The following is a 22,145-nucleotide window of genomic DNA, read 5'->3' on the forward strand; positions in this document are numbered from 1 at the left end:
GGCATTGTCTTTATGCAAAGTGGTAGATTCAAAGGCAAAGATTTTGACTTCAAGCAACCAAGTCGTGTTCATATATAAGTAAAATGTAACAAATTTCTACTTCTGCTATGAAAAAATCTATGAACTATGGGCACAGAGAAGATGAGAAATCAATTCTATCTAGAAGGATGAGAGATTACTACATGGAGATGTAACTCTGATGGGTAGGGCTCTGCCAAACACAGGGGACAGCCTGAACAAAAGGCTTTGGTGGAGAAGAGCACAATGGGTTAGTAACGCAAGAGAAAGCAGTCCAGTTCAGGAGGAGCCATCTTACAGCCAGGCAGTGTTTCACAATTTACAACATGCTTTCAGATATACTGCTTCTTCATTTTCATTCCACTAGGTTATACAGCTTCTAAATGTATCTTTAAAGCCTTCCATGATGTCTAGAGTATAACAGACAACCTTTAATTAAGGTTGGCCAGTTTAGTAATTTCCCACAATAGTTCTATGCAAGTAACAAGAGTCATCTTTATAATTTCAAATAATACAGAAAGGCTTAGCTAAGTCAGGCCCAAATCACATTGCTACCAAGCAGCCAAATTAAGATGGGACAAAGATCTTCTCATACCTAAGTATTCCTGTGTCTCTCTTCATTATGCCGCAATTATACTGATTTTAAATCCAGAATTTAAAAGAAAACTATCTAGTACAAGACAACATACCATGTTCTGTAAAATATATTGAGTTTTCATCCCTGAGATGAAAGAACACTTACACAATTTGTGTCCTCTTCAAAAGGAATGATACATTCTCAGCCAAAACCTTAAAAACACAGTGCATCCCTGGTGACCAAAGGACTAACCTCATGAGAAAGACTTTACACTAATTAGCTTTGACAGGATAAGCTCTCAACCCTCCCTTTTAAAAATCCTTCAAACACTTACCTCAAATATAATTTGTTTGGCACATACTCTTTATAGTTTAGCATTAATAGCATGCCTTTTCAACCTAATTAAAACTGCTTCTTGGGAAGACAACATTCTCAAGGGCCTAGAGTTGTGCTTTAAACACTAATAAAGATTCAGTATTTGCTGATGGACTAAATGAACCAACTCAAATCTTGGATTAAATATTTAAATGCACAAGTTGGTTGGACAATATGACATGGACGAACCATAAAATACATTGCTTCTGAGATAGGTACATACAAAGCCAGAAACAATTGCTCTAAAGGAAGAGAGCCAGTCTTGCTCTGCCTGTGCTCCTTAGACAGGACTAGTCACACTCTGATTCTGTAAGTCTAGCTGTACGTAATGCTCTCAAACCTGTGCATTTTTCCCTTAAATGTTTATGGTGTTATTAATTTGGCACTTTTAGGTTACTGAGTTAATAAAAGTTTCTTTCTACGTAACTACGAAGATGATAATAGAGGAGAAAACACTGTGGGTCCTCTCTCAGGTCCAGAGTTACAGTGCGGCTTCAAATATAGCTTGGCTCTTGTCAAGATTTTGGATACACCTGGTAAATCAGTTAAGAAACAAGACCCAGTTATGAAAGTATTCAGTTCAGTTCAGTTCAGTCACTCAGTCGTGTCCGACTCTTTGTGACCCCATGAATCGCAGCACGCCAGGCCTCCCTGTCCATCACCAACTCCCGGAGTTCATTCAAACTCACGTCCATCGAGTCGGTGATGCCAACCAAGCATCTTATCCTCTGTCGTCTCCTTCTCCTCCTGCCCTCAATCCCTCCCAGAATGAGAATCTTTTACAATGAGTCAACTCTTCCCATGAGGTGGCCAAAGTATTGGAGTTTCAGCTTTAGCATCATTCCTTCCAAAGAAATCCCAGGGCTGATCTCCTTCAGAATGGACTGGTTGGATCTCCTTGCAGTCCAAGGGACTCTCAAGAGTCTCCTCCAACACCACAATTCAAAAGCATCAATTCTTCAGCGCTCAGCCTTCTTCACAGTCCAACTCTCACAGCCATACATGACCACTGGAAAAACCATAGCCTTGACTAGCCAGACCTTTGTTGGCAAAGTAATGTCTCCGCTTTTGAATATGCTGTCTAGGTTGGTCATAAGGAGTAAACATCTTTTAATTTCATGGGCGCAATTACCATCTGCAGTGATTTTGGAGCCCAAAAAAATAAAGTCTGACACTGTTTCCACTGTTTCCCCATCTATTTCCCATGAAGTGATGGGACCAGATGCCATGATCTTAGTTTTCTGAATGTTGAGCTTTAAGCCAACTTTTTCACTCTCCACTTTCACTTTCATCAAGAGGCTCTTTAGTTCTTCTTCACTTTCTGCCATAAGGGTGGTGTCATCTGCATATCTGAGGTTATTGATATTTCTCCTGGCAATCTTGATTCCAGCTTGTGCTTCTTCCAGCCCAGCGTTTCTCATGACGCTTTCTAAATAAATTATGTAGACATAAGGAGAAACAAAAATGCCCTACATACAAAATTCGAAGCCAAATAAACCAAAAAATGATAGAGTATCTGACAATCATTAAACATGAAAGAGGTAAGAATATCACTTTGGTAGACTATAAAAGATGATCTACATAATTCTCTTCAGTTCACTTTGCTGAAGCAATGCTGGCTTAGAATTCACAACTGGTTGGAGATTTTTATTTCTTTAAGGAGAAAATTAGTCCTTGATTTAAGATCATTATAGCTAGGGATTCTAAGGGATATTTACATTTAACAAAAAGTAACCTTAACAGGGATAAATTCAATGGTCTTAAATTTCAGTAACAGTAAGAGTTCAAAACATGTAGATATTATTTTGAAAAAGTGTTGAAGATGATTAGAAGGTTTTGAATAGTCAAAGGGTATCACAAGCCAAAAGAAAATAAGTTTTAAAACTACAAACTATAGAAGAAAGTACAATTAGTTTTCATAAAAGGATCACGCAATCTGAACTGAACCTTTGAGTCTGAGGAGAAGGTAGAGGTGAAGAAGAGGGTAACTGCCAAAGCAAGACTCCAGAGGAAATAAAGGGGTGGGATGACAAGTACTACTTACTTTGGATATAAAGGGAAAAAAGAATCTTAATAGAAAGGGAGGAGGGGATGGATAAAGATACAGGAATTCTCAGATAGTAGGAAGTGGAAAAAGTTCATATCCAGGATCCTTTGCTCAGGTACAAGTAAGAGCATGGTGGGACAGTGGACACAGTTTCCAAGCTGAATGGCAGCAGGGGAACCAGTCTAAGAGACAGGAGGAATTTTTTTTTTAAAGTACAAGAACTATCAGTTTCATTATCTTCAGTGAAAATGGGGTGGAAAGAGGAAAAAAAAAAAAATAATAAGTGTCTGAAATGACTGGCTCTAGGAGATGACAAGGTCTCCAAACCACGGCTAAGTGAAAGGGCTTAGAATACAGATGAAGAATGCCAGAATTGAGATAAAATAAACAAATGGCTAAGGTGTTAGAAGAGTCAAGAATATGAATAGTATGATCAGTAAGAATGATGGGAAAGGACAGAAAATAGAGAAAACCTGAAACAGAAGTGAAGGTCCTCAGGGACCACTGGGGAATATTCTGTATGTCAGTAACTGGTAGAAAAAAAGACAGGCATGAGATAGATGCAAGCAACATCAAAGGAAAGGCCATTTTAACCAAAGTTAGTCAAACAATTGTAGGCGGATTCTTTACTAGCACAGCCAGAAAGCTGAGTGCCAAAGAATTGATGCTTTGAACTGTGGTGCTGGAGAAGACTCTTGAGAGTCCCTTGGACTGCAAGGACATCAAACCAGTCAATCCTAAAGAAAGTCAGTCCTGAATATTCACTGGAAGGACTGATGTTGAAGCTGAAACTCTACCTGATGTGAAGAACTGACTCACTGGAAAAAACCCTGATGCTGGGAAAGATTGAGGGCAGGAGAAGGGGACGACAGGGGATGAGATGGTTGGATGGCATCATCGACTCAGTGGACATAAGTTTGAGAAAGCTCTGAGAGTCGGTGATGGACAGGAAAGCCTGGTGTGCTACAGTCCATGGGGTCGCAAAGAGTCGGACACCACTGAGGAACTGAACCGAACTGACTCAAACAATGGTCTGAAAGCAAGAATGGGATTCACAAACAGTGATTTCTCTTCTTGGTCACTAGTTGTAGGAGACAGGATGGAGAAATAATTTCTACTTAAAAATGCTGCCAGGCAATATACCATCGGGACAAAGTTATCAGTGAGGGGGGTGTTTTAAAAATGTAGAGACTATAAAAAAATTTTATTGGTAATGGGACACATTTCAGAGGCTACATCAAAAATTGTTAATGGATTACTGATGGGGAGAAGTTGAAAGGTAAAGGGTAAGTTGAGAAATGAGAAACTACGAGATCAAGTGCTTTACACTTTGAAAGTAATTATGAAAGAAACTATATTTGAAAGTAAGCAGACTGGAAGACCAAAGTACAAACAGAGTATGCAGCTGCAGAGAAGTTCAGTGGGAAACACTTGGAGTAACAGTGAGATGGAGCTGTTCTAAGTTCTCTTCAAAGTTCTCTTGTACTGACTACTGCCTACGTTTTCTATGACACGCAGCTGATGTATGTCATTTCAACATTCAGCTAACTATTTACTGAGTACCTACAAACGCAGAACCCAGTCCTAAGTGTTGCAGATACACCGGAGAATAACAGACAAAATCCCGTCTTTAAGGAACTTACAGTCCAACAGCACTGTCTGATAGCTTTCTTTAATGATGGAAATGTTCTATAATTTGCACATCCAATATGATAGTTCCTAGCTACCTGTGGCTACGTACATTTGAAATGTGGCTATTATGACTGAGAAACTAGACTTTAAACTCTTGGCTTCATTTGATGTCAGTCTCAATTACCACACAGAAGTTGTATTTGTGATTTCTCTATTGTCTAAGATCCTTAGAATCAGTTTTTTGAGAAAGGCAGTTTTTCATGAAAGCCAAGGTTCTTGCCCTGAGTGATGGAAATCGTCTCTGGTCATTATTAGTAAAGAAAAAAGGACCTTCCTGGAAAGATACATGAGACTCTATGAATAGACAGGGAACTAGAGAGCCAGAACCAGGCTAGAGTAATTGGCCTGAATTACAAGCAAGGACATGTCACACAAACTGTCTGGTCTGTCAAAAGCTGCCACATATTTTTCCATCCCTTATTTTGCTGTTCAAATTCTGTAAAAGAACTTGTTCACCTGGCCAAGTCTAAGTCTCCTGCTCCCTACTAAGATGATATGCAACAGATAATTCATCTCAAGATACAGTATAATAAGTAGAAAGGAATATATATTAGGAGAGAGTTTTTTTAAATGTTTCTAAAACACTTAAGAAAAAATTAGAAAGCCACAAACAGAAAAATACAGCTCTGGCTTTAAACTGCAAAAATTTTAAATGATCAAGTTCTCTTTCTTTCAGTTTATTAACTGATGCTATTTCTCTAAGACACCTCTTCCCACTTGTGGTGACAAATTGCACTTTACCACCTCTCCCTCTACATACCACCACCATGCCCATGCTCTCAGAAACAGGCAATAAAACTTCAGCAGAGTCAGAGTGCCCTATCCCTCTGGCCACAGTGGTGGGCCCAGGGACAGGCATATGAACCATACACAAAGTCTTTCCAGATTTTCCTAATTTGAATCATCAAGTGAGAACTCTGCCTCTGATCTCAAAAGACAGTCTTGTCCTCACAGAGAAAGCAGTAGAAGAGCAGCAGATACAGGAGTTAGGAAAGAAGAGAGGAGGCAGGGAAAGGAGGGAAGAAGTCACTCTCATCTGGCACATTTGAGTTCCTGGATCCAGCTGTCTGTGAGACCAGCACAATCCCTGTCCTGTCCAAATATATATCAGCCAATAAAGTACCACCCCCCAACCCTGCCACCACTTTTTGTTATGCCTGAGTTAGCTGAAGCTGGGTTACTGCCATAACCAAAAGTTGGCTGGGTATGTGATCTTATTTAAAATTGTGTAATTTTAACATGTTTTTAATTTACAGGTAACTTTATAAATTTTACAAACTTGTGAGGGGGGAAGCCTTTTGAAATACAGAATACTAACTAGAATAATCATTTTATTATTTAGGCCAGTGATGAAGAAACCATGTTAATGAAGACAAGAGACTGGAATGTAATTAATAGTTTAAAGCATCTGCCAAAGTGATTAACCCCACTTTGTAAATAAATGGATACTTCTGCTTTATATGCTTTAGACTTTTCATAACCCTAGCAAAACCTTTTTCTCCACAGGTAGTCTCTTTCTGACCTACCACAAATTCTATGTAAGACAAGTCACAATGATGATTGTTTTATTAACTGGTCAAAATAGACCTGGTTGATATAGCTAGACTTAATAAATCAGAAGACCAGAATTGCCACGGGAAAAACACAATTATTGACCATTAAAAAACGTACAAATTTTGTGAATTAACCCTTCTGCTAATAAATATATTTTAAGTTGGTTACTAGGTCCTTATTTTAATAAATTAGGGTCCATCAGACATTATAAATGGCCTGGAGAAACTGAAGAGGAATCAAAAAATGATCAAAGTGGCTAATATAAAATCATTTATATTTTAAAAATACAGGAATGAAAGCTGCTTTATATAGCATAAAAAAATAAGGGTCAAGTTCATTATTGTCTTCAAGTGATGATTGCTGCACATTTTATCACTATAGCAACAGAAGCCCAAACCAGGAGAAACAGGCTTAAATTCTAACAGAAAGGATTCTAATTGGCCAAACGGTGGGACCATAATAAGATAAAACATTAGATTGAGGTTTCTGGGGTGAGGGCGGGCCCCTCTCTCTCCTTTCTGGAGACTATCAAGAAGAGATTTAAAAAAGAGCCAACTGTCCTGATTCATTAAAAAAATATGTACCCACCTAAAAGCAAAGAGTAGCATAAGACTGGCTCTCAAAATCTGTAACAGATTTATGATCCTAGAATTGTCGTAGCTAACATTTAAATTAATAGCTCATAAAACCTGACATTTGTAAATAATACATATATCTTTGCCTGAGGTGATTCCTGGGTAATGAAAATTAAAAACTGTGTTCCAAAACATAACCTACAGCTTAATGAACATGATTAAAAAAAAAAAAAAAAAAACCTCTCAACTGTAATCTATATAATTAGAAAGTCATTAAGATTTTAGAATTTTTAAAAAAGCAGATATAGGGGACTTCCAGGTAGCAAAAGATAACAGTAAATGCCTAGTTCTATGTTTTATATACACACACACACACACACACACACACACACACACGTCCTACAAAAATACAGAAAACCAAGATCAAATAAAGCCAGACAAAATCACATCTTTCACATAAATGGAAGACAGAAAATGCCCAAACTTCAAAATACCTCTAACGAAAAAGAGGAAGATAATTCTAAATCTCAACAGGCGATCTCTTATGCTCCTCCTGCATGTGTGCTCACTGCATGTGAACAGGCTTAACTCATCCATTAAAACAAAAAGGTCTCTAGTTTGGATACAAAGCAAGACCCAGCTGCTTATGTATGCTACACATAAAAGACACATTTAAACAGACAGACTAACAGTAAGTACACCAGGCAAATGGAAGCAATAAGAAAACAGGAGTAATAATAATATCAAAGTGAAATTCAAGCCAAAAAAAAAAAGACAAAAAGAAAGTGCTAACAGCCACAATTCATAAGTGTAACTGTTATAGTTATCTATATACCAAATAATATAGCAATCACCTATGAAGCAAAAAAATTACAAGAAATGTAAGGAGTCATAGATAGAAGCACATTAAACAATAGGAGACTTTAATATACAACTCTTTGTACAAGACAAATGAACAAAAAATAAAAGTATGGAGAAGAACCACCACAGTTAATAAGGTAGATCTTATGGATGTATATATCAAATTTTATACTCTTATAATTGAGCACTTTCTTTACTAGCCCTTATGTAACACTCACAAAATTGATCCTGTATTACAGGTCTAAGACTGGGATAAGGCAAGAGAGGTGCCCAGGGTAAAAAAATTAATGAGACTCAGTCCAGATTTCCTGCAAGTCCAATGTCAACACGAACCCTGATTGCCTCACTGGCTTTACACTAGTCTTGGCCTTGTTATACTAGGTCACAAAGAAAACATTAGTATGTCCTATAAAGCAGAAACGGAGAAGGCAATGACACCCCCACTCCAGTACTCTTGCCTGGAGAATCCCATGGACAGAGGAGCCTGGTAGGCTACAGTCCATGGGGTCGCTAAGAGTTGGACACGACTGAGCAACTTCCCTTTCACTTTTCACTTTCATGCATTGGAGAAGCAAATGGCAACCCACTCCAGTGTTCTTGCCTGGAGAATCCCAGGGACGGGGGAGCCTGGTGGGCTGCCGTCTATGAGGTCGTGCAGAGTCGGACACGACTGACGCAACTTAGCAGCATCAGATAAAGCAGAACTAACAGAAACAATACTCTCTGATCACAATGCAATAAAACTAAAATTTAACAATAAATAAATAAGGCCTATCACCTGGAAATTTAAAAAGCTTCAGTAACTTATATGTGACTGTACTGGAGACAAGCCCTTTAAAGAGGTAACAAAGGTTAAATGCAGTTATATGGGTGGGTCCTAATCCTAAGACTGGTGTCCTTATAAGAGGAGGAAGGAGGTAGCAGGGATACGTGAGCACAGAGGAAAGGCCCCATGAGGGCACAGTAAGAATGCAACCACTCAAGCCAAGGAGAGAGGCCTCAGGGGAAACTCAACCTGCTAATACACAGATCTCAGGCTTCTAACCTCCGGAACTATAAGAAAATAAATTTCCATTGTTTAAACTACCCCTGTCTATGGTATTTTGTTATGTATGGCAGCCCTTGAAACTATTCATTTCACCTTCTATTAAACAACCACACCTTCTATTAACACATCTTCAGTTAATCCCTAGGTAAAAAGATGCAAATTAAAATTAGAGAATTTCTAAAAAATAATAATTAAAACACTACATAACATAATCTCTATGATACATTTAAAGCAGTAATAAGAAAATTCTCAGCACGACACTTTTACCAATAAAAATGAAAGAATGAACATTAGGTGAAGTAAATTTCCAACTCAAAAAATAACCAAAAAAATTAAGAAATAAACTAAAAGAAAGTACAAGGTATAAAACATGATGTTAGAAAACTAGGAACCCACAAAGCAGCTAGTAGAAAATACACGACTTTAGTAAGGTCACAGAATTCAAGAACAACACATAAAAGTCAACTATATTTCTAACTATGTGTGTGTTTTCTTTTTTGGAGGGGCTTCCCTGATAGCTCAGTTGGTAAAGAATCTGCCTGCAATGCAGGAGACCGTGGATGTTAGCAATAAACAATTAGGAAGTAAAAAAATTTTTTAAATAACTGTTTATAATCACATAAAAATGCTTAGAATTAAAATTAATACAATATGAGCTTGATATATACAATGAACACGACAAAACTTTGATGACAATAATTAAAGATGACCCAAATAAAATATAAATGTTTTCAGAGTAGAATCAGTGGTAAAGAATCTGCCTGTAATGTGGGAGACACAGGTTTGATTCCTGGGTAGAGAAAATCCCCTGGAGAAGGAAATGGTTAACCCACTCCAGTATTCTTGCCTGGGAAATCCCATGGACAAAGGAGCCAGGTAGGCTACAGTCCAAAGGACTGCAAAGGGCTGGACACAACTGAGTGACTAAGCATGCATACAAGCACAGTGCCAGGCACTGATCCAAAAGCTGAAAAGAAAACTGTAGGCCTAAACCAGGACTTGTACCCTGGTTATATTCATCCTCCCACTTATCATTCCCATCTCATTATCACCCCACTACAGGTATTGAACTTGTCCCTTTCAGGATAGAGAGTGTGTCTTAGTTATCTGATTCTCCTGAATGCCCAGTATCTAGAATTGAGCTTGGTACACAGTATATGCTCAACAAATGTTTGCTGAACAAAAAACTTCTGACTCCCAGTCCAGTGTCCTTTGGGCTTCCCTGGTGGCACTAGTAGTAAAGAAGCCGCCTCCCAATGCAGGAGACACAAGAGATGTGGGGTTCTTGTCCCCCTGGGTTGAGAAGATCCCCTGGAGAAGGGAATGGCAACTCACACGAGTATTCTCACCTGGGAAATTCCATGGACAGAGGAGCCTGGCGTGCTACAGTCCATGGGGCCACAAAGAGTTGGACACAATTGAAGCAACTTAGAACACAAATACAGTAGATGGAGAGACAGGCCATATTCATTGACTGGACAGACCGTGAGATGACAACTCTTCTTAAACTGAGCTACAGATTCAATGCAATGCCAATCAAAATCGTAACAAGCCTTTGTGATAAACTGATTTTCAAATTTATGTAGAAAGGCAAAGGACCCAGGGAAGCCAAAACAATCTTGCACAAAAAGAACAAGGTAGAAGATATGCACTACCTGAATGAAACTTCTATGAACCTACAGTAATCAAGAGAGTGATACTGGTGTCAAGACAGACATACAGATCAATGAAACAGAACAGAGCAGAACACAGACACACACATATATAAGGTCAACTGATTTTCAACAAAGGTATCAAAATAATTCAAATACATAAGATATCTGGGCAAAGATTACATGGGAATACTCTGTACTAGTTTTACAATGTTTTGTTAGCTATGAAATTATTTCAAAATAAAGTTTAAAAAATATGTGTGTATATAACCTAATACTCTGTAGTTCCCTTCTGGCCGACTCTTCTGCCATCTGTGAAGCTCGCAATTTCTCTTCACACTGATCCTTTTCAGACTGCCTGCAGACATCATGTTCCACTTTCATTTTCTCTAAATCCGCTAATCTGCTCTCAAGTTCTAGCCTAAAACAACAAATGATAATTATATTACAAGAACTACAATAAGCATGATATGACAGGATAATGTTTTCATCTGCAAGGAGATTTAACCAACAAAATAAGGTAATTACTTACTTTTCATCTTGTAATTCCAAAAGTTTTTGATAACCTTCTTCTTTGGCAGCTTGTACTTTACGTATTAATTCACGGTCCTTTTCTACTAAGAGCGCCTTGTGGTGTTCAACAGCTGATTTGAGAATTTCATTGTCTGACTGTAATCCTAGTATTTTTTAAAGAAGAACACTCTACTATATTCAATGTTATTAAAAAGAAAAATTGTAATTAAGACCAAATATTCATAAGTCAGTAAGACAAAAGAACACAAAGTCTCTCCAAATACATATCTCAAAGATCTTTACATTTGTTGACAAGTTTTTCTTAATGAAAAAGACTACCACTCAGACTCCATTTGTCATTTTATTAAGCATGCACACAAAAAAAACTTAATAAATGGTATATACATTTACTCATTTGGATCTTGAGAGCTGGGGACATCGACCTGGGTAATATCAAAAGAGGTTTAAATACTTCTAAAAGGGTCTGTAATCTAAATCCACAGAAAGCTAGCTGGGAAGCAGAGTGAATAAAATTAAAACCTATTAGAACTGTTAGATTTCTAATATAAATTGGAAGCTTTCAAGTGTGTCCAATGAATTCACAAATTTTCCTTGTAATGAAATGACAAGTATTTTGTATATGGGATGATTAAAACAAATTCATATCTAACTCAAAGTTTAAAAAAATGCAAAGCTGGCTCTCAAACTCTAAGTTCCAAAGAAAATTTGCTCCCTAACACTTTGAAAATCCATGAGTCAACATCAAGCAGAAATGAATAATGAAAACAGTCATTCATCATAAGCTCTGTCTGAAACTGGAGTCTAGTTCAACTAAAGACCAATTTGATGACAGCTGCAGGTCCAGGCAGCTTATTTCAATACTTAAGTCAGGAACAATATAAATTCTGAAAAATCTTAATGATAAGGACATTCTACAGCTAAACTGGAGTTTAAAAATAAGCTAAGATTGAACTAGACCCAACAACTGGCCTAGCATCTACCTAAAAAAAAAAATTTTGACTTAAAAATTGGACCTGAAACCCACCTTTGTTCCTTATATTCTTTAGAATTAAAATGATCTGAGACTAATAATCACATGATCTAAAGAGATTTTAAGTTATAAACCCTGGAAGTATGGAATCCTATCCATAAAGTTTTACTTAATTTATGTATTAATCAAATAACTATGATATAACCTTAAGAGTGATTTTTTAAGTTACATCACAGAATGAACATTTGACACACAAACAATACATATGTGCTCTAAAATTAAAATTCAATTAAGCTTAAAATTGGAAATAAAAATTCAGTTTGATCTATTTTAGTAATCTGAATTTATATGTGACAGTAACAGTAAAAAGCATGGGAAATCATATATTACCATCCAGTTCACTTTGAATTTTATTCCTTTCTCTTTCTAGCTCACTCTTAGCTCTTGCTGCCTCCAGTTTGATGTCTGTTATTTCTAGTTTGTTTGAATGCTTAAGCTCCTTTACCTGTTGATAATCAGAAATTGAAATTACTATTGGTCATTTTCTTGCCACTAAGTGCTAACCCAAAAACATTAGGAGAAAGGAGGGAAACCTTTGGTAGCAGAGTACAGAGTGAGGCAACTTCCAGGAGGGAAGATGCTTCAGTGCCTAGAACAGTAGTTGGCACTGAGGAAACAGTCTGCTTCTAAGAGAACTGAGTCTTCTTTAAATAGCTGGGTGGGGTCATCTGGCTTAATCTGGTCTTTAAAAGTTTAACTGCAAGTACCTAAAATCTAACAGTCAATGACTGAAACATCTTCAGGGAAGAAATATTGATGTCTTCTTCCAAAAAAGAGTGCTGGTAACAAGAAGGCATTTTAGGTATAAGACACAGCATATAAAGTATTATAAAAGTAGAATATCAACAGTCTGCTCGGAAAACAACAACCAACTTGTTACAGATACAACATAAGAAGGTGTAAATCTGTCAGGGAATAAACCTATATGCCACACAAAAGGACTGTTTATCCTGTTAGCTGTTAAAGATGATATAAGCAACTGTATTTCAGAAAGTTAACTCGAAGTGTGTTGGATCAAGAAGCTGAAAAGAAACAAACTAATTATGAGGCAAAGGACTGACAAAGTGGACAAGAAAGAATCATCTACTCAATCCAGTGACTAAATTGTGTGTGCATGTGTGTGTGCAGTTGGTTAGTAGGTTAAACAAGTACAAAATGTATAAATCTAATTTAAACCTTTACTGCCAAAATCTGATTCTTTTAAAGACCCAAGGTCAATGTAACTAATATTTTCTATACAGTTAACCAACACAGCTTTTTCTCTGAGACATTCCTTTTGAAAGCTGAATGATTATAGTTCATAAGTAGTATTGCTTTGTTTATTCAATAAATATTTCTTGAGCACCTATTATGTGCCCAAGCACTGTCTGAGAAGCCTGGGGATACAGCAGCAAAGAAGAAAGTTTTGTCTCTCTAATCATCTGCACTACTCTCTAAGTTTCCATATCCCTGCCCTTTGGTGAGGTGTTTTCCAAAATTAGGTACAGTACTATATTGAGGATTTAACCATATAGACATAAAGGTTAGATAAGTCTGCATTCTCACATATTATACTATTGTATAAAACTATTAAATAAGAGGAGAAAAATCACAACTACAGAAAGGCAAATATGTAAAATATAAGACGGTGGTAATAGAAGCATAAAGGATAGGTTACTTGAGTGCAATAAAAGTCTATAAAAACTAGAGAAGGGAGTTTGAAATAAATCAGGAAGAGGTCCCAGAGCCAAAGAGGGCAAAGATGAGAAACAGAAGTATCTTACTGGAAAAGACTCCGTCTATGAAAGGTCTTGGAACTGTAACAGGGTTTCGTGCAAAATCTTCACTTTGAAAAGAAACAAATTAAGAAAGTACTGTGCTGCCTTTGTACTGCTAAGATCACACTAAGACATAACCCTCCAAATTAACCCACAGATTTGCAAATGGTACTACACAAAATGAATACCTTGTGCTGACATGAGATTTGCATTTTTAAATCTTCCTGAAGTTCTTTTCTATGAAAGCAAGTCTCAAAGAACAATATTTACAAAGCTCTAAATGCTTTCAGAGCAGCTAAAAAATTATATTCATTTTAAAATTCAAACTTGCTATAGATTGAGTTTTTATAATTTCATGATAGAATTCATAAATGCTTTAAAATTTAAATACAGCTATAATGTGTGACAAATGTAATCATAACCTGCTATTATACACTAACTGCAGAAGGTTAAGAATGACATACAGTTCATTAGCAAACCACACTGTAGCTGCTTTACAGATGAGGTAGAAAATCAGAGCCATGTTATTTTGCAGAATCTTTCATTTCAATGAGAACTACAAAATATACAAAATTATTTGTAATTCATTCAGATTTACTGAAATGAGAAAATATTTTTCAATTAAATTTATAATCAATGAAACTAAATAAACAGTTCAGTCGCTCAGTCATGTCCGACTCTTTGCAACCCCATGAACCACAGCACGCCAGGCCTCCCTGTCCCATGACCAACTCCCGGAGTCCACGCAAACCCATATCCATTGAGTCAGTGATGCTGTTAGGGGAAGCAGACTGATTGAAACCGCTCACCCTGGCCAGGCACCATAGTAACCATTTGCATGAGTTGTTTTATGACAGGAGATCCTGATAAGGAATAGGGAACTAAAAAGCCACCACCAACCGGAAGAGTTCGCGAAAGGTCGAAAGGAGACACCGCAGTCCGGCCACTTCCCAGAATCCCTCTCGCTAGCCTCCATCTTGGCTGAGCAATGCGTGCGCCACCAGGAAAGACTAAATGAGAGTGATTGGCCAAAGATCACCGAAAACTAATCCCATCACCATAAAACCCTGCGAGCCACGCGGGGCAGAGCTGTTTTCCTGGAGAGAAAACAGTAGTAGAGACCCTACTGCTCTCTACCCGGGTGCCCTTCCCAATAAAATCTCTTGCTTTGTCAGCACGTATCTCCTCGGAGAATTCTTTTCCGAGTGTTAGACAAGAGCCCAGTTTCAGGCCCTGGAAGGGATCCCCCTTCCTGCAACAATGCCATCCAGCCATCTCATCCTCTGTCATCCCCTTCTCCTCCTGCCCTCCATCTTTCCCAGTATCAGGGTCTTTTCAAATGAGTCAGCTCTTTGCATCAGGTGGCCAAAGTATTGGAATTTCAGTTTCAACATCAGACATGAAGTTATCCTCAGACTACTACTATTATTAAACTAGTGGTATATGCCCAAGCAACAGGCATTCAAATTTATCTAAGGACCCTGATGAGTTTGTTTTCCTTTAGTGCCATATTTCTAAAATCGTAAAATGACTGCACTTATACTAACAGTTAATTAACTTCCTAAAAGATATTAAAAGGAATTATTTTATTAAAAATGGAAAAACTTGTATGAATATTAATTACTGAGTTATGACAAATAAAAGTACTTTCTATGAGTAATATGAACCAAATCCCAAATGGGTATAATAGTTTCTTTCTGCCTCTAGATTCCTAGTTTTTAACTTTTGTACTCAAACACCAAAAACTTTAGGAAAACCAGGAATCTTTTCTTAAATAAAATGTACAAGTTAAAATGTCGCACATAATTTGAAAAGATTTATAGTCTTCTTAACTTCCCAGGGCCAAGCTACCCTGTTTGTTTTTTCCACAATGTGTTTTCCATGTAGATTCTAGTCTTTGTGAATTTGCTTTATGCTTCTGACACAAGAGAAGTATTAATATTCAGAGAATATTAGCTAGTATTAATAAAACTTTAAGAAGTATAACAAAGTAGCAAGAACAGGCATTTTATAAGGGTTCAGAATCTGTTAAATTACACAAACACACACAAGAAAACAATATGCGTAAGCAAGAAATTCAAATATAGTTGAAAAAATGTATTACTCAAGAAGCTCTTCAAGTAAATTCCAAAGAGACAGTATTCAAACTCTGATCTTTTTCAAAGGTCAGAGATGGAATGACCTTATTAACTTACATAATAAGGATAACTCTGTGGGATGACTTCCTTAAAACTATACATTTTATTGGAGTCCTAAAGCTCAAACACCTCAAGAGGTAACAGAAGAATTTATCTAACTGAATATAAAATATGTTTAAGGTCATTATTTTTAGGCCATCTTTGGTAATACTTTTTTTTTGGTAATACTTTTTAATCCAAGACATTGATAGTTACGTGACATAACTGTTCAAAACCTAACAAACATTTACAAATCTGAATAATTTAGACAAAAACACCCCAGGTGTTCCTTTGCATTGCAAGCAATCATTTGTGAGAACTACAAAATGTTGATGAAAATTTCAAGTTGCAAAGAAAACTGTGACAATGCTTAAAACATTATTTTAAAATTTATCCTTCCAACAAAATATTTTTATAATGCAAGATCTCAAATGAAAACTTGATTTGTCTAAAGTTGATGGGTGGTTTCTAATAGACCATTTATATGCAAAATAATGCAAATGTGCCTTTAACAAAACAGGCAACTCTTAGCAATGTATGTTAATAAGTCTGAAAGTGGAAAATATATGTATTTGCCACAGAAAAAACTGGGTAGACTATCTTCCAAGGATGGCATCTAATATATCTAATATTATGGCTTTGGCCTTTCAGACACAGAAATCCAATTTTGTCACTACACTTAAAGACAACTCTCAAGGTCAGAGAGAGATTACTAAAGTTTACAAAGTTCACACTACTGAAGCTTACAAAAAGTGATCTATAAAACCAGAAAGTCAGTTTATTAATCATGAACAAAAAACTGTAATGGAAACTAGAATATTCTAACCCTGAAGGACCAGTGCATTCTCTCCCTGTACCAAAAATTTCAGAGAAAGCTGCTTAGGATAATGCAATCAGAACCAAAGGAATGGGAGGAATTGATTATTTCATAGCCACAACTTAAAACAGATTGAGGTATTCCTTTCCACAGTAAGAATAATCTCTTCAGTGGGACCAGAATACTCACACTCTGCCAACTAAAACTATCTCTTTCTTCTGTTATAAACACTGTTTGACTCTGGACAAGGAATTTATGATGAATACATTACTTCTCTAGATAAGTCCACATATTTCTACCAGACTATGGTAAGTTCCCTATGGTCTAGAAACTTTTTTTAAGATGATTTTACATTACTCTAATAGAAATATAATACATGATCTCATTGACAGAAATCAGTTTTATTTTCAAGTTCTTAGAGCTGCCCCAAGTACTACTAATATAGGTATATTCAGGGTATATATTAGTCTTATGCTAAGTGCTTTATATCTAAGTGCAGAATATCTCATTTAATCTCTGCCACACTCTATAAAGTATTAGTCTTCTTTCATAAAAGAAAATGCTAAAGTCTTCATAGAGAAAGTAAATTGCCCAAGATCACACAGCTAGTAAGGGGAAGAAATGTAATTTGAATGTCGGACTCCCCCCAGTGCTGATATTCACTACAGTATTCTATAAAGTACTTTCATCATTGGTATCCTACTTCTGGTTACTGGAGCCTGGAAAATCCCATGCACGGAGGAGCCTGGTAGGCTGCAGTCCATGGGGTCGCTAGGAGTCGGATACGATTGAGCGACTTCACTTTCACTTTTCACTTCCATGCATTGGAGAAGGAAATGGCAACCCACTCCAAGGTTCTTGCCTGGAGAATCCCAGGGACGGGGGAGCCTGGTGGCTGCTGTCTATGGGGTTGCACAGAGTCAGACACGACTAAAGTGACTTAGCATAGCATAGCATATATATACTGCCTTTGAGGGAGGAAAAAACATCTAAATTTCTGAGAATACTGTATATTAAAGATGCTCAAACCACTATATTCTTTAAAAAAATGCAGATAATGCTGCTGATTCAGTCATTTAACAAATATTAATTGAGTGTCTACTGTGTGCCAGCACTGTTCCAGGAGCTAAGATCTAATAGTAACAGAAGCAACATCCTGGTTCTCCTGGAGCTTATATTTGATTGAAGGAAAAGGGATATAAAAGACAAAAATAAACAAATTCATCACATGGCGTTAAGACATATAAAGGAAAATAAAGCAGATAAAAAAGACAGAGAGTAAGGTGGAGGAAGAGGGAAGATGGTATTTCACTAAGTGAAGAAACAAAAGTCCTCTCTGATAAGGCAACATCAGAAATAGGTGAGGAAGAAGCAATATACATATGTGAGGGAAGATCATGCAAGGTAGGCAAGCACAAAGGCCCTGAGGTAGAAGCCTGATCAAAGAAGAGTGAGAAGACCAGTGAGGCTAGAGCAAAGTGAACAGGAGGGAAAACAGACTATGAGGACTGGGGAAAGACTGCAGAGGCCAGATCACACAAAGCTCTGACAGGGTAGAGTGAAGAGACCAAGTCAGGAGGCTAATCTAAAAACTAGACTAGAATGGTCACAATAAAAGGCAGTTAGAATGGTCAAATTCGACATGTATTTAGAAGGTAGAATAAGACCAAAAAAGAGACTTCAACATAGAAAAGTAAGCTACTTAAACACAAAATTCCTTTGTCATTATACAGTCTCAAGCATTTTAAAGAATAAAGCAGATACTGAGGACAACTTACTTTACTGGCCAATGTATTTACTTCCCGTTCGGCTTTATGCAATTTACTAGTTAACGCAGTGTTTTGTTCATTGCTTGATTGTAGCTCTTTTTCCAAGCGTTCAGCCTGTAGTTTAGCTGACTGTTTTTCAGCCTTTTATTAAAACAAAATATTTTAAAATTTGCTAATTTTTCACAATTATATAGAAATAAGCACTAATTAAATAAATGTAATAATCACACTACCTCCAATTATCCAAAACCTCAACATTAACATATACAAAGTAACAAGTTTTATCAAAGCAATCAGAAGAATTCAAATGAAAGATCTGTTCCAGGCAATATGCAAGAAAGTTACCTAGACAACTTACTTTTCAACAGCCCCCACACCAAGCTAAAACCCATATACTTCTCTCAGAGAATGCGTACCTAAACACACATTTGATACCTATTTACTATTATTGTGAACATAATTCAAATAAGCATTCTGGGGGATTATAAGTACATAGAAGATATGAAAAAATGTATTACCAGGTAGACAGGAGGGCTCATTTGTGGTATTCTCCAAAGAAGACATACAGATGGCTAACAAACACATGAAAAGATGCTCAACATCACTCATTATCAGAGAAATGCAAATCAAAACCACTATGAGGTACCATTTCACGCCAGTCAGAATGGCTGCGATCCAAAAGTCTACAAGCAATAAATGCTGGAGAGGGTGTGGAGAAAAGGGAACTCTCTTACACTGTTGGTGGGAATGCAAACTAGTACAGCCACTATGGAGAACAGTGTGGAGATTCCTTAAAAAACTGGAAATAGAACTGCCTTATGATCCAGCAATCCCACTGCTGGGCATACACACTGAGGAAACCAGAAGGGAAAGAGACACGTGTACCCCAATGTTCATCGCAGCACTGTTTATAATAGCCAGAACATGGAAGCAACCTAGATGTCCATCAGCAGATGAATGGATAAGAAAGCTGTGGTACATATACACAATGGAGTATTACTCAGCCATTAAAAATAATACATTTGAATCAGTTCTGATGAGATGGATGAAACTGGAACCTATTATACAGAGTGAAGTAAGCCAGAAAGAAAAACACCAATACAGTATACTAACGCATATATATGGAATTTAAAAAGATGGTAACAATAACCCTTTGTACGAGACAGCAAAAGAGACACTGATGTATAGAACAGTCTTATGGACTCTGTGGGAGAGGGAGAGGGTGGGGAGATTTGGGAGAATAGCATTGAAACGTGTATAATATCATGTATGAAACAAGTCGCCAGTCCAGGTTCGATGCACGGTACTGGATGCTTGGAGCTGGTGCACTGGGACGACCCAGAAGGAGGGTAGGGGAAGGAGGAGGGAGGAGGGTTCAGGATGGGGAACGTGGGTATACCTGTGGCGGATTCATTTCGATATTTGGCAAAACTAATACAATATTGTAAAGTTTAAAAATAAAATAAAATAAAAAGTGAGAACTGAAAACCTAAAATCAATGGAGATTAAGGGGGAAAAAAAAAAAAAAACCCAAGCGATGAAAATTTTAAAATCCTCACTAATCTGGAGCTTAGTTCCTGACCTCATCACATAATAAAAATTCTTAATGAAGTTGTCAAGAAAATTCCTGGATGGTAATATTCATAGTACTCTTTAATTAGAAAGGGAAAAATAAATACTTTTTAAAAATATTTCTATTCAAAATAGCTAACATGAAAACATTTTGCAATTAAAGGATAAGCTTCAGTTCTATAACATCTCATTTCCTACATATCTTAAATATAAGGAGTACATTAAAAATAACTCAAAAACTTATTTTCCTCACATATAAAATGATACTCTCCAGGCACAATGAGAGCCAAAAAAAACCAAAAAACAAAAAACCCAACAGAGAAAGGCATGCTACTGCCATTTACTTATTTTCATCTGACAAATAATAAAAACATAGGCTTTTTTGAAAACATCACAAATAAACTTCCCACCCTATGTCATCATTCAACTTGTCCTAAAAATAATCACTAAACAACCTCAACACAAAGTTTCACACAGAGATCACATACCACACTCAAATCACAGTCATCCCACTTACTCTGTCACTGAGGAGATACGTTAAGGATGGAAGGATAGCAACATAAACACTTCATTCTGAACTGCCTCGTGTCTAAGGTCCAATGATACTGTCCAATGACAACTTTAGTTCAGGAATCCGCTAAATACTGCCAGGAGCTTCCTCCGGAAAACAAAAAGGTGACTTCTACTCTTCAAAACATACTACGATACTTCTTTTACCAGCTGGCAGCCTGGAAAAAACTCGCTACTTCGGATTTGGATATCGGATTTTAAATAAAAACTACGTGCACACTAATTTCCCTCCAGTTCAAATCACTTCACAACTATTTTGAAACATTCTGAAAACAAAACATTTCAGATTGCTCAAAATAAATAAATTTTTAAAAACTATGAAACTAGTATATTGGCTTCATGTAAGACACTAAGCATTATCTAAATAAAATGATAAAGGGGTCCAGAATTTGCCACTGTGACATAAAAATTACTTTGAGCTGAAGTCTTCTGAGAATCAGAAGACACAGGAAAAACTTTTTCCTTGAACTCCTCTTATCTGTCTAAAAGCAGAGCCTCTAAAAAGAACTTAAGTGTTAGAACTCCCTTCCCCAAGGGTTTCATAACTAGGGAAGATCAATTTCTATCACAGGAGACACCACCACCAGGATAAGAAATCACCTACACAAACATCATCACAAAATTGTCACATCTCCCATTTGTTTTCCTAAGGGCCCATTTATCTTTCCTAAAAGTCATTTGTTTTCCTATAATTGTCCTTTCTCCCCATCTCTTTTCCTCATTAAAATGGTGCTGCTGCTGCTGCTAAGTCGCGTCAGTCTCGTCTGACTCTGTGTGACCCCATAGACGGCAGCCCACCAGGCTCCTCCATCCATGGGATTTTCCAGGCAAGAGTACTGCAGTGGCTTGCCTTCTCCATAAAATGGTGTATAAGCCCCAAATTACAATTGTCTCTGAGTCACATTTTTCTGTGAACTTCTGTTTATACACATGAATAAAAATCTGTCTTTTCTCTTGCTAATCTATCTGTTGTCAGTTTAACTCACAATCCTCAAACACTGAACCTAAGAGGATAAAGTAAAAGTTTTTCCTTTCCAACAATGGAAACCCAGAACTTCATAGGAGAATACCTAAGAGTACCAATGTAGCTCTGACAGCTCTTTTCTTTCCCTAATGAACTTAGGAATACTTCAGTAAAGGCTTTATATGCTTTAGCAGCCAAGCTGAATTTTGTTACTCTGGCATGAAGCTGTCATAAGACATAAACGCAGTATTTCTGTTGAAACAGGATTTATGATTTTAAGATCTTAAATCACAGCGTAAGGGAATAACTAGAAAGAAATTGCTCTTTCTGGTTTGAGATGATTTTAGTCTTCAGAAACTCAATTTTTTAAAAAAATTTTTGAATATTCTACTCTGTGGCATTATAAGAGTTAAAACAGTTCAGCTAGGTGACATGACTCCCAAAGAATAAACAATCCCTTTGTAAATGTGGTAGCATAGCTATTGCTTCAATCAAGAGCTTTCTTCTTTACAGAAAGTATATCTACTCTTGGGATTCCACAAATGCGTCAGCATTA

The 22,145-nt window shown here is 36.9% G+C and overlaps 1 protein-coding gene across 4 annotated transcripts in view; it reads right to left on the reverse strand.

Annotated features, from left to right (window-relative positions):
• Positions 1 to 22,145, reverse strand: part of CEP83 (centrosomal protein 83) — a 161,718-nt gene that overhangs the window by 43,308 nt on the left and 96,265 nt on the right. For all 4 annotated transcript variants that reach the window (XR_009494428.1, XR_009494427.1, XM_005206122.5 and 1 more), the window contains 4 exons: positions 18,493 to 18,624; positions 12,294 to 12,408; positions 10,932 to 11,076; positions 10,671 to 10,820 (listed from right to left, as the gene is read on the reverse strand). Coding sequence is in view for 2 of the 4 variants with exons in the window: in XM_005206122.5 (XP_005206179.1) it covers positions 10,671 to 10,820; positions 10,932 to 11,076; positions 12,294 to 12,408; positions 18,493 to 18,624 (542 nt within the window). In the remaining 2 variants the exon portion in view is untranslated. The remainder of the gene's footprint in view (positions 1 to 10,670; positions 10,821 to 10,931; positions 11,077 to 12,293; positions 12,409 to 18,492; positions 18,625 to 22,145) is intronic.

This window comes from Bos taurus, chromosome 5, assembly GCF_002263795.3.
Source record: "Bos taurus isolate L1 Dominette 01449 registration number 42190680 breed Hereford chromosome 5, ARS-UCD2.0, whole genome shotgun sequence".
Classification (NCBI taxonomy): Eukaryota; Metazoa; Chordata; class Mammalia; order Artiodactyla; family Bovidae; genus Bos; species Bos taurus.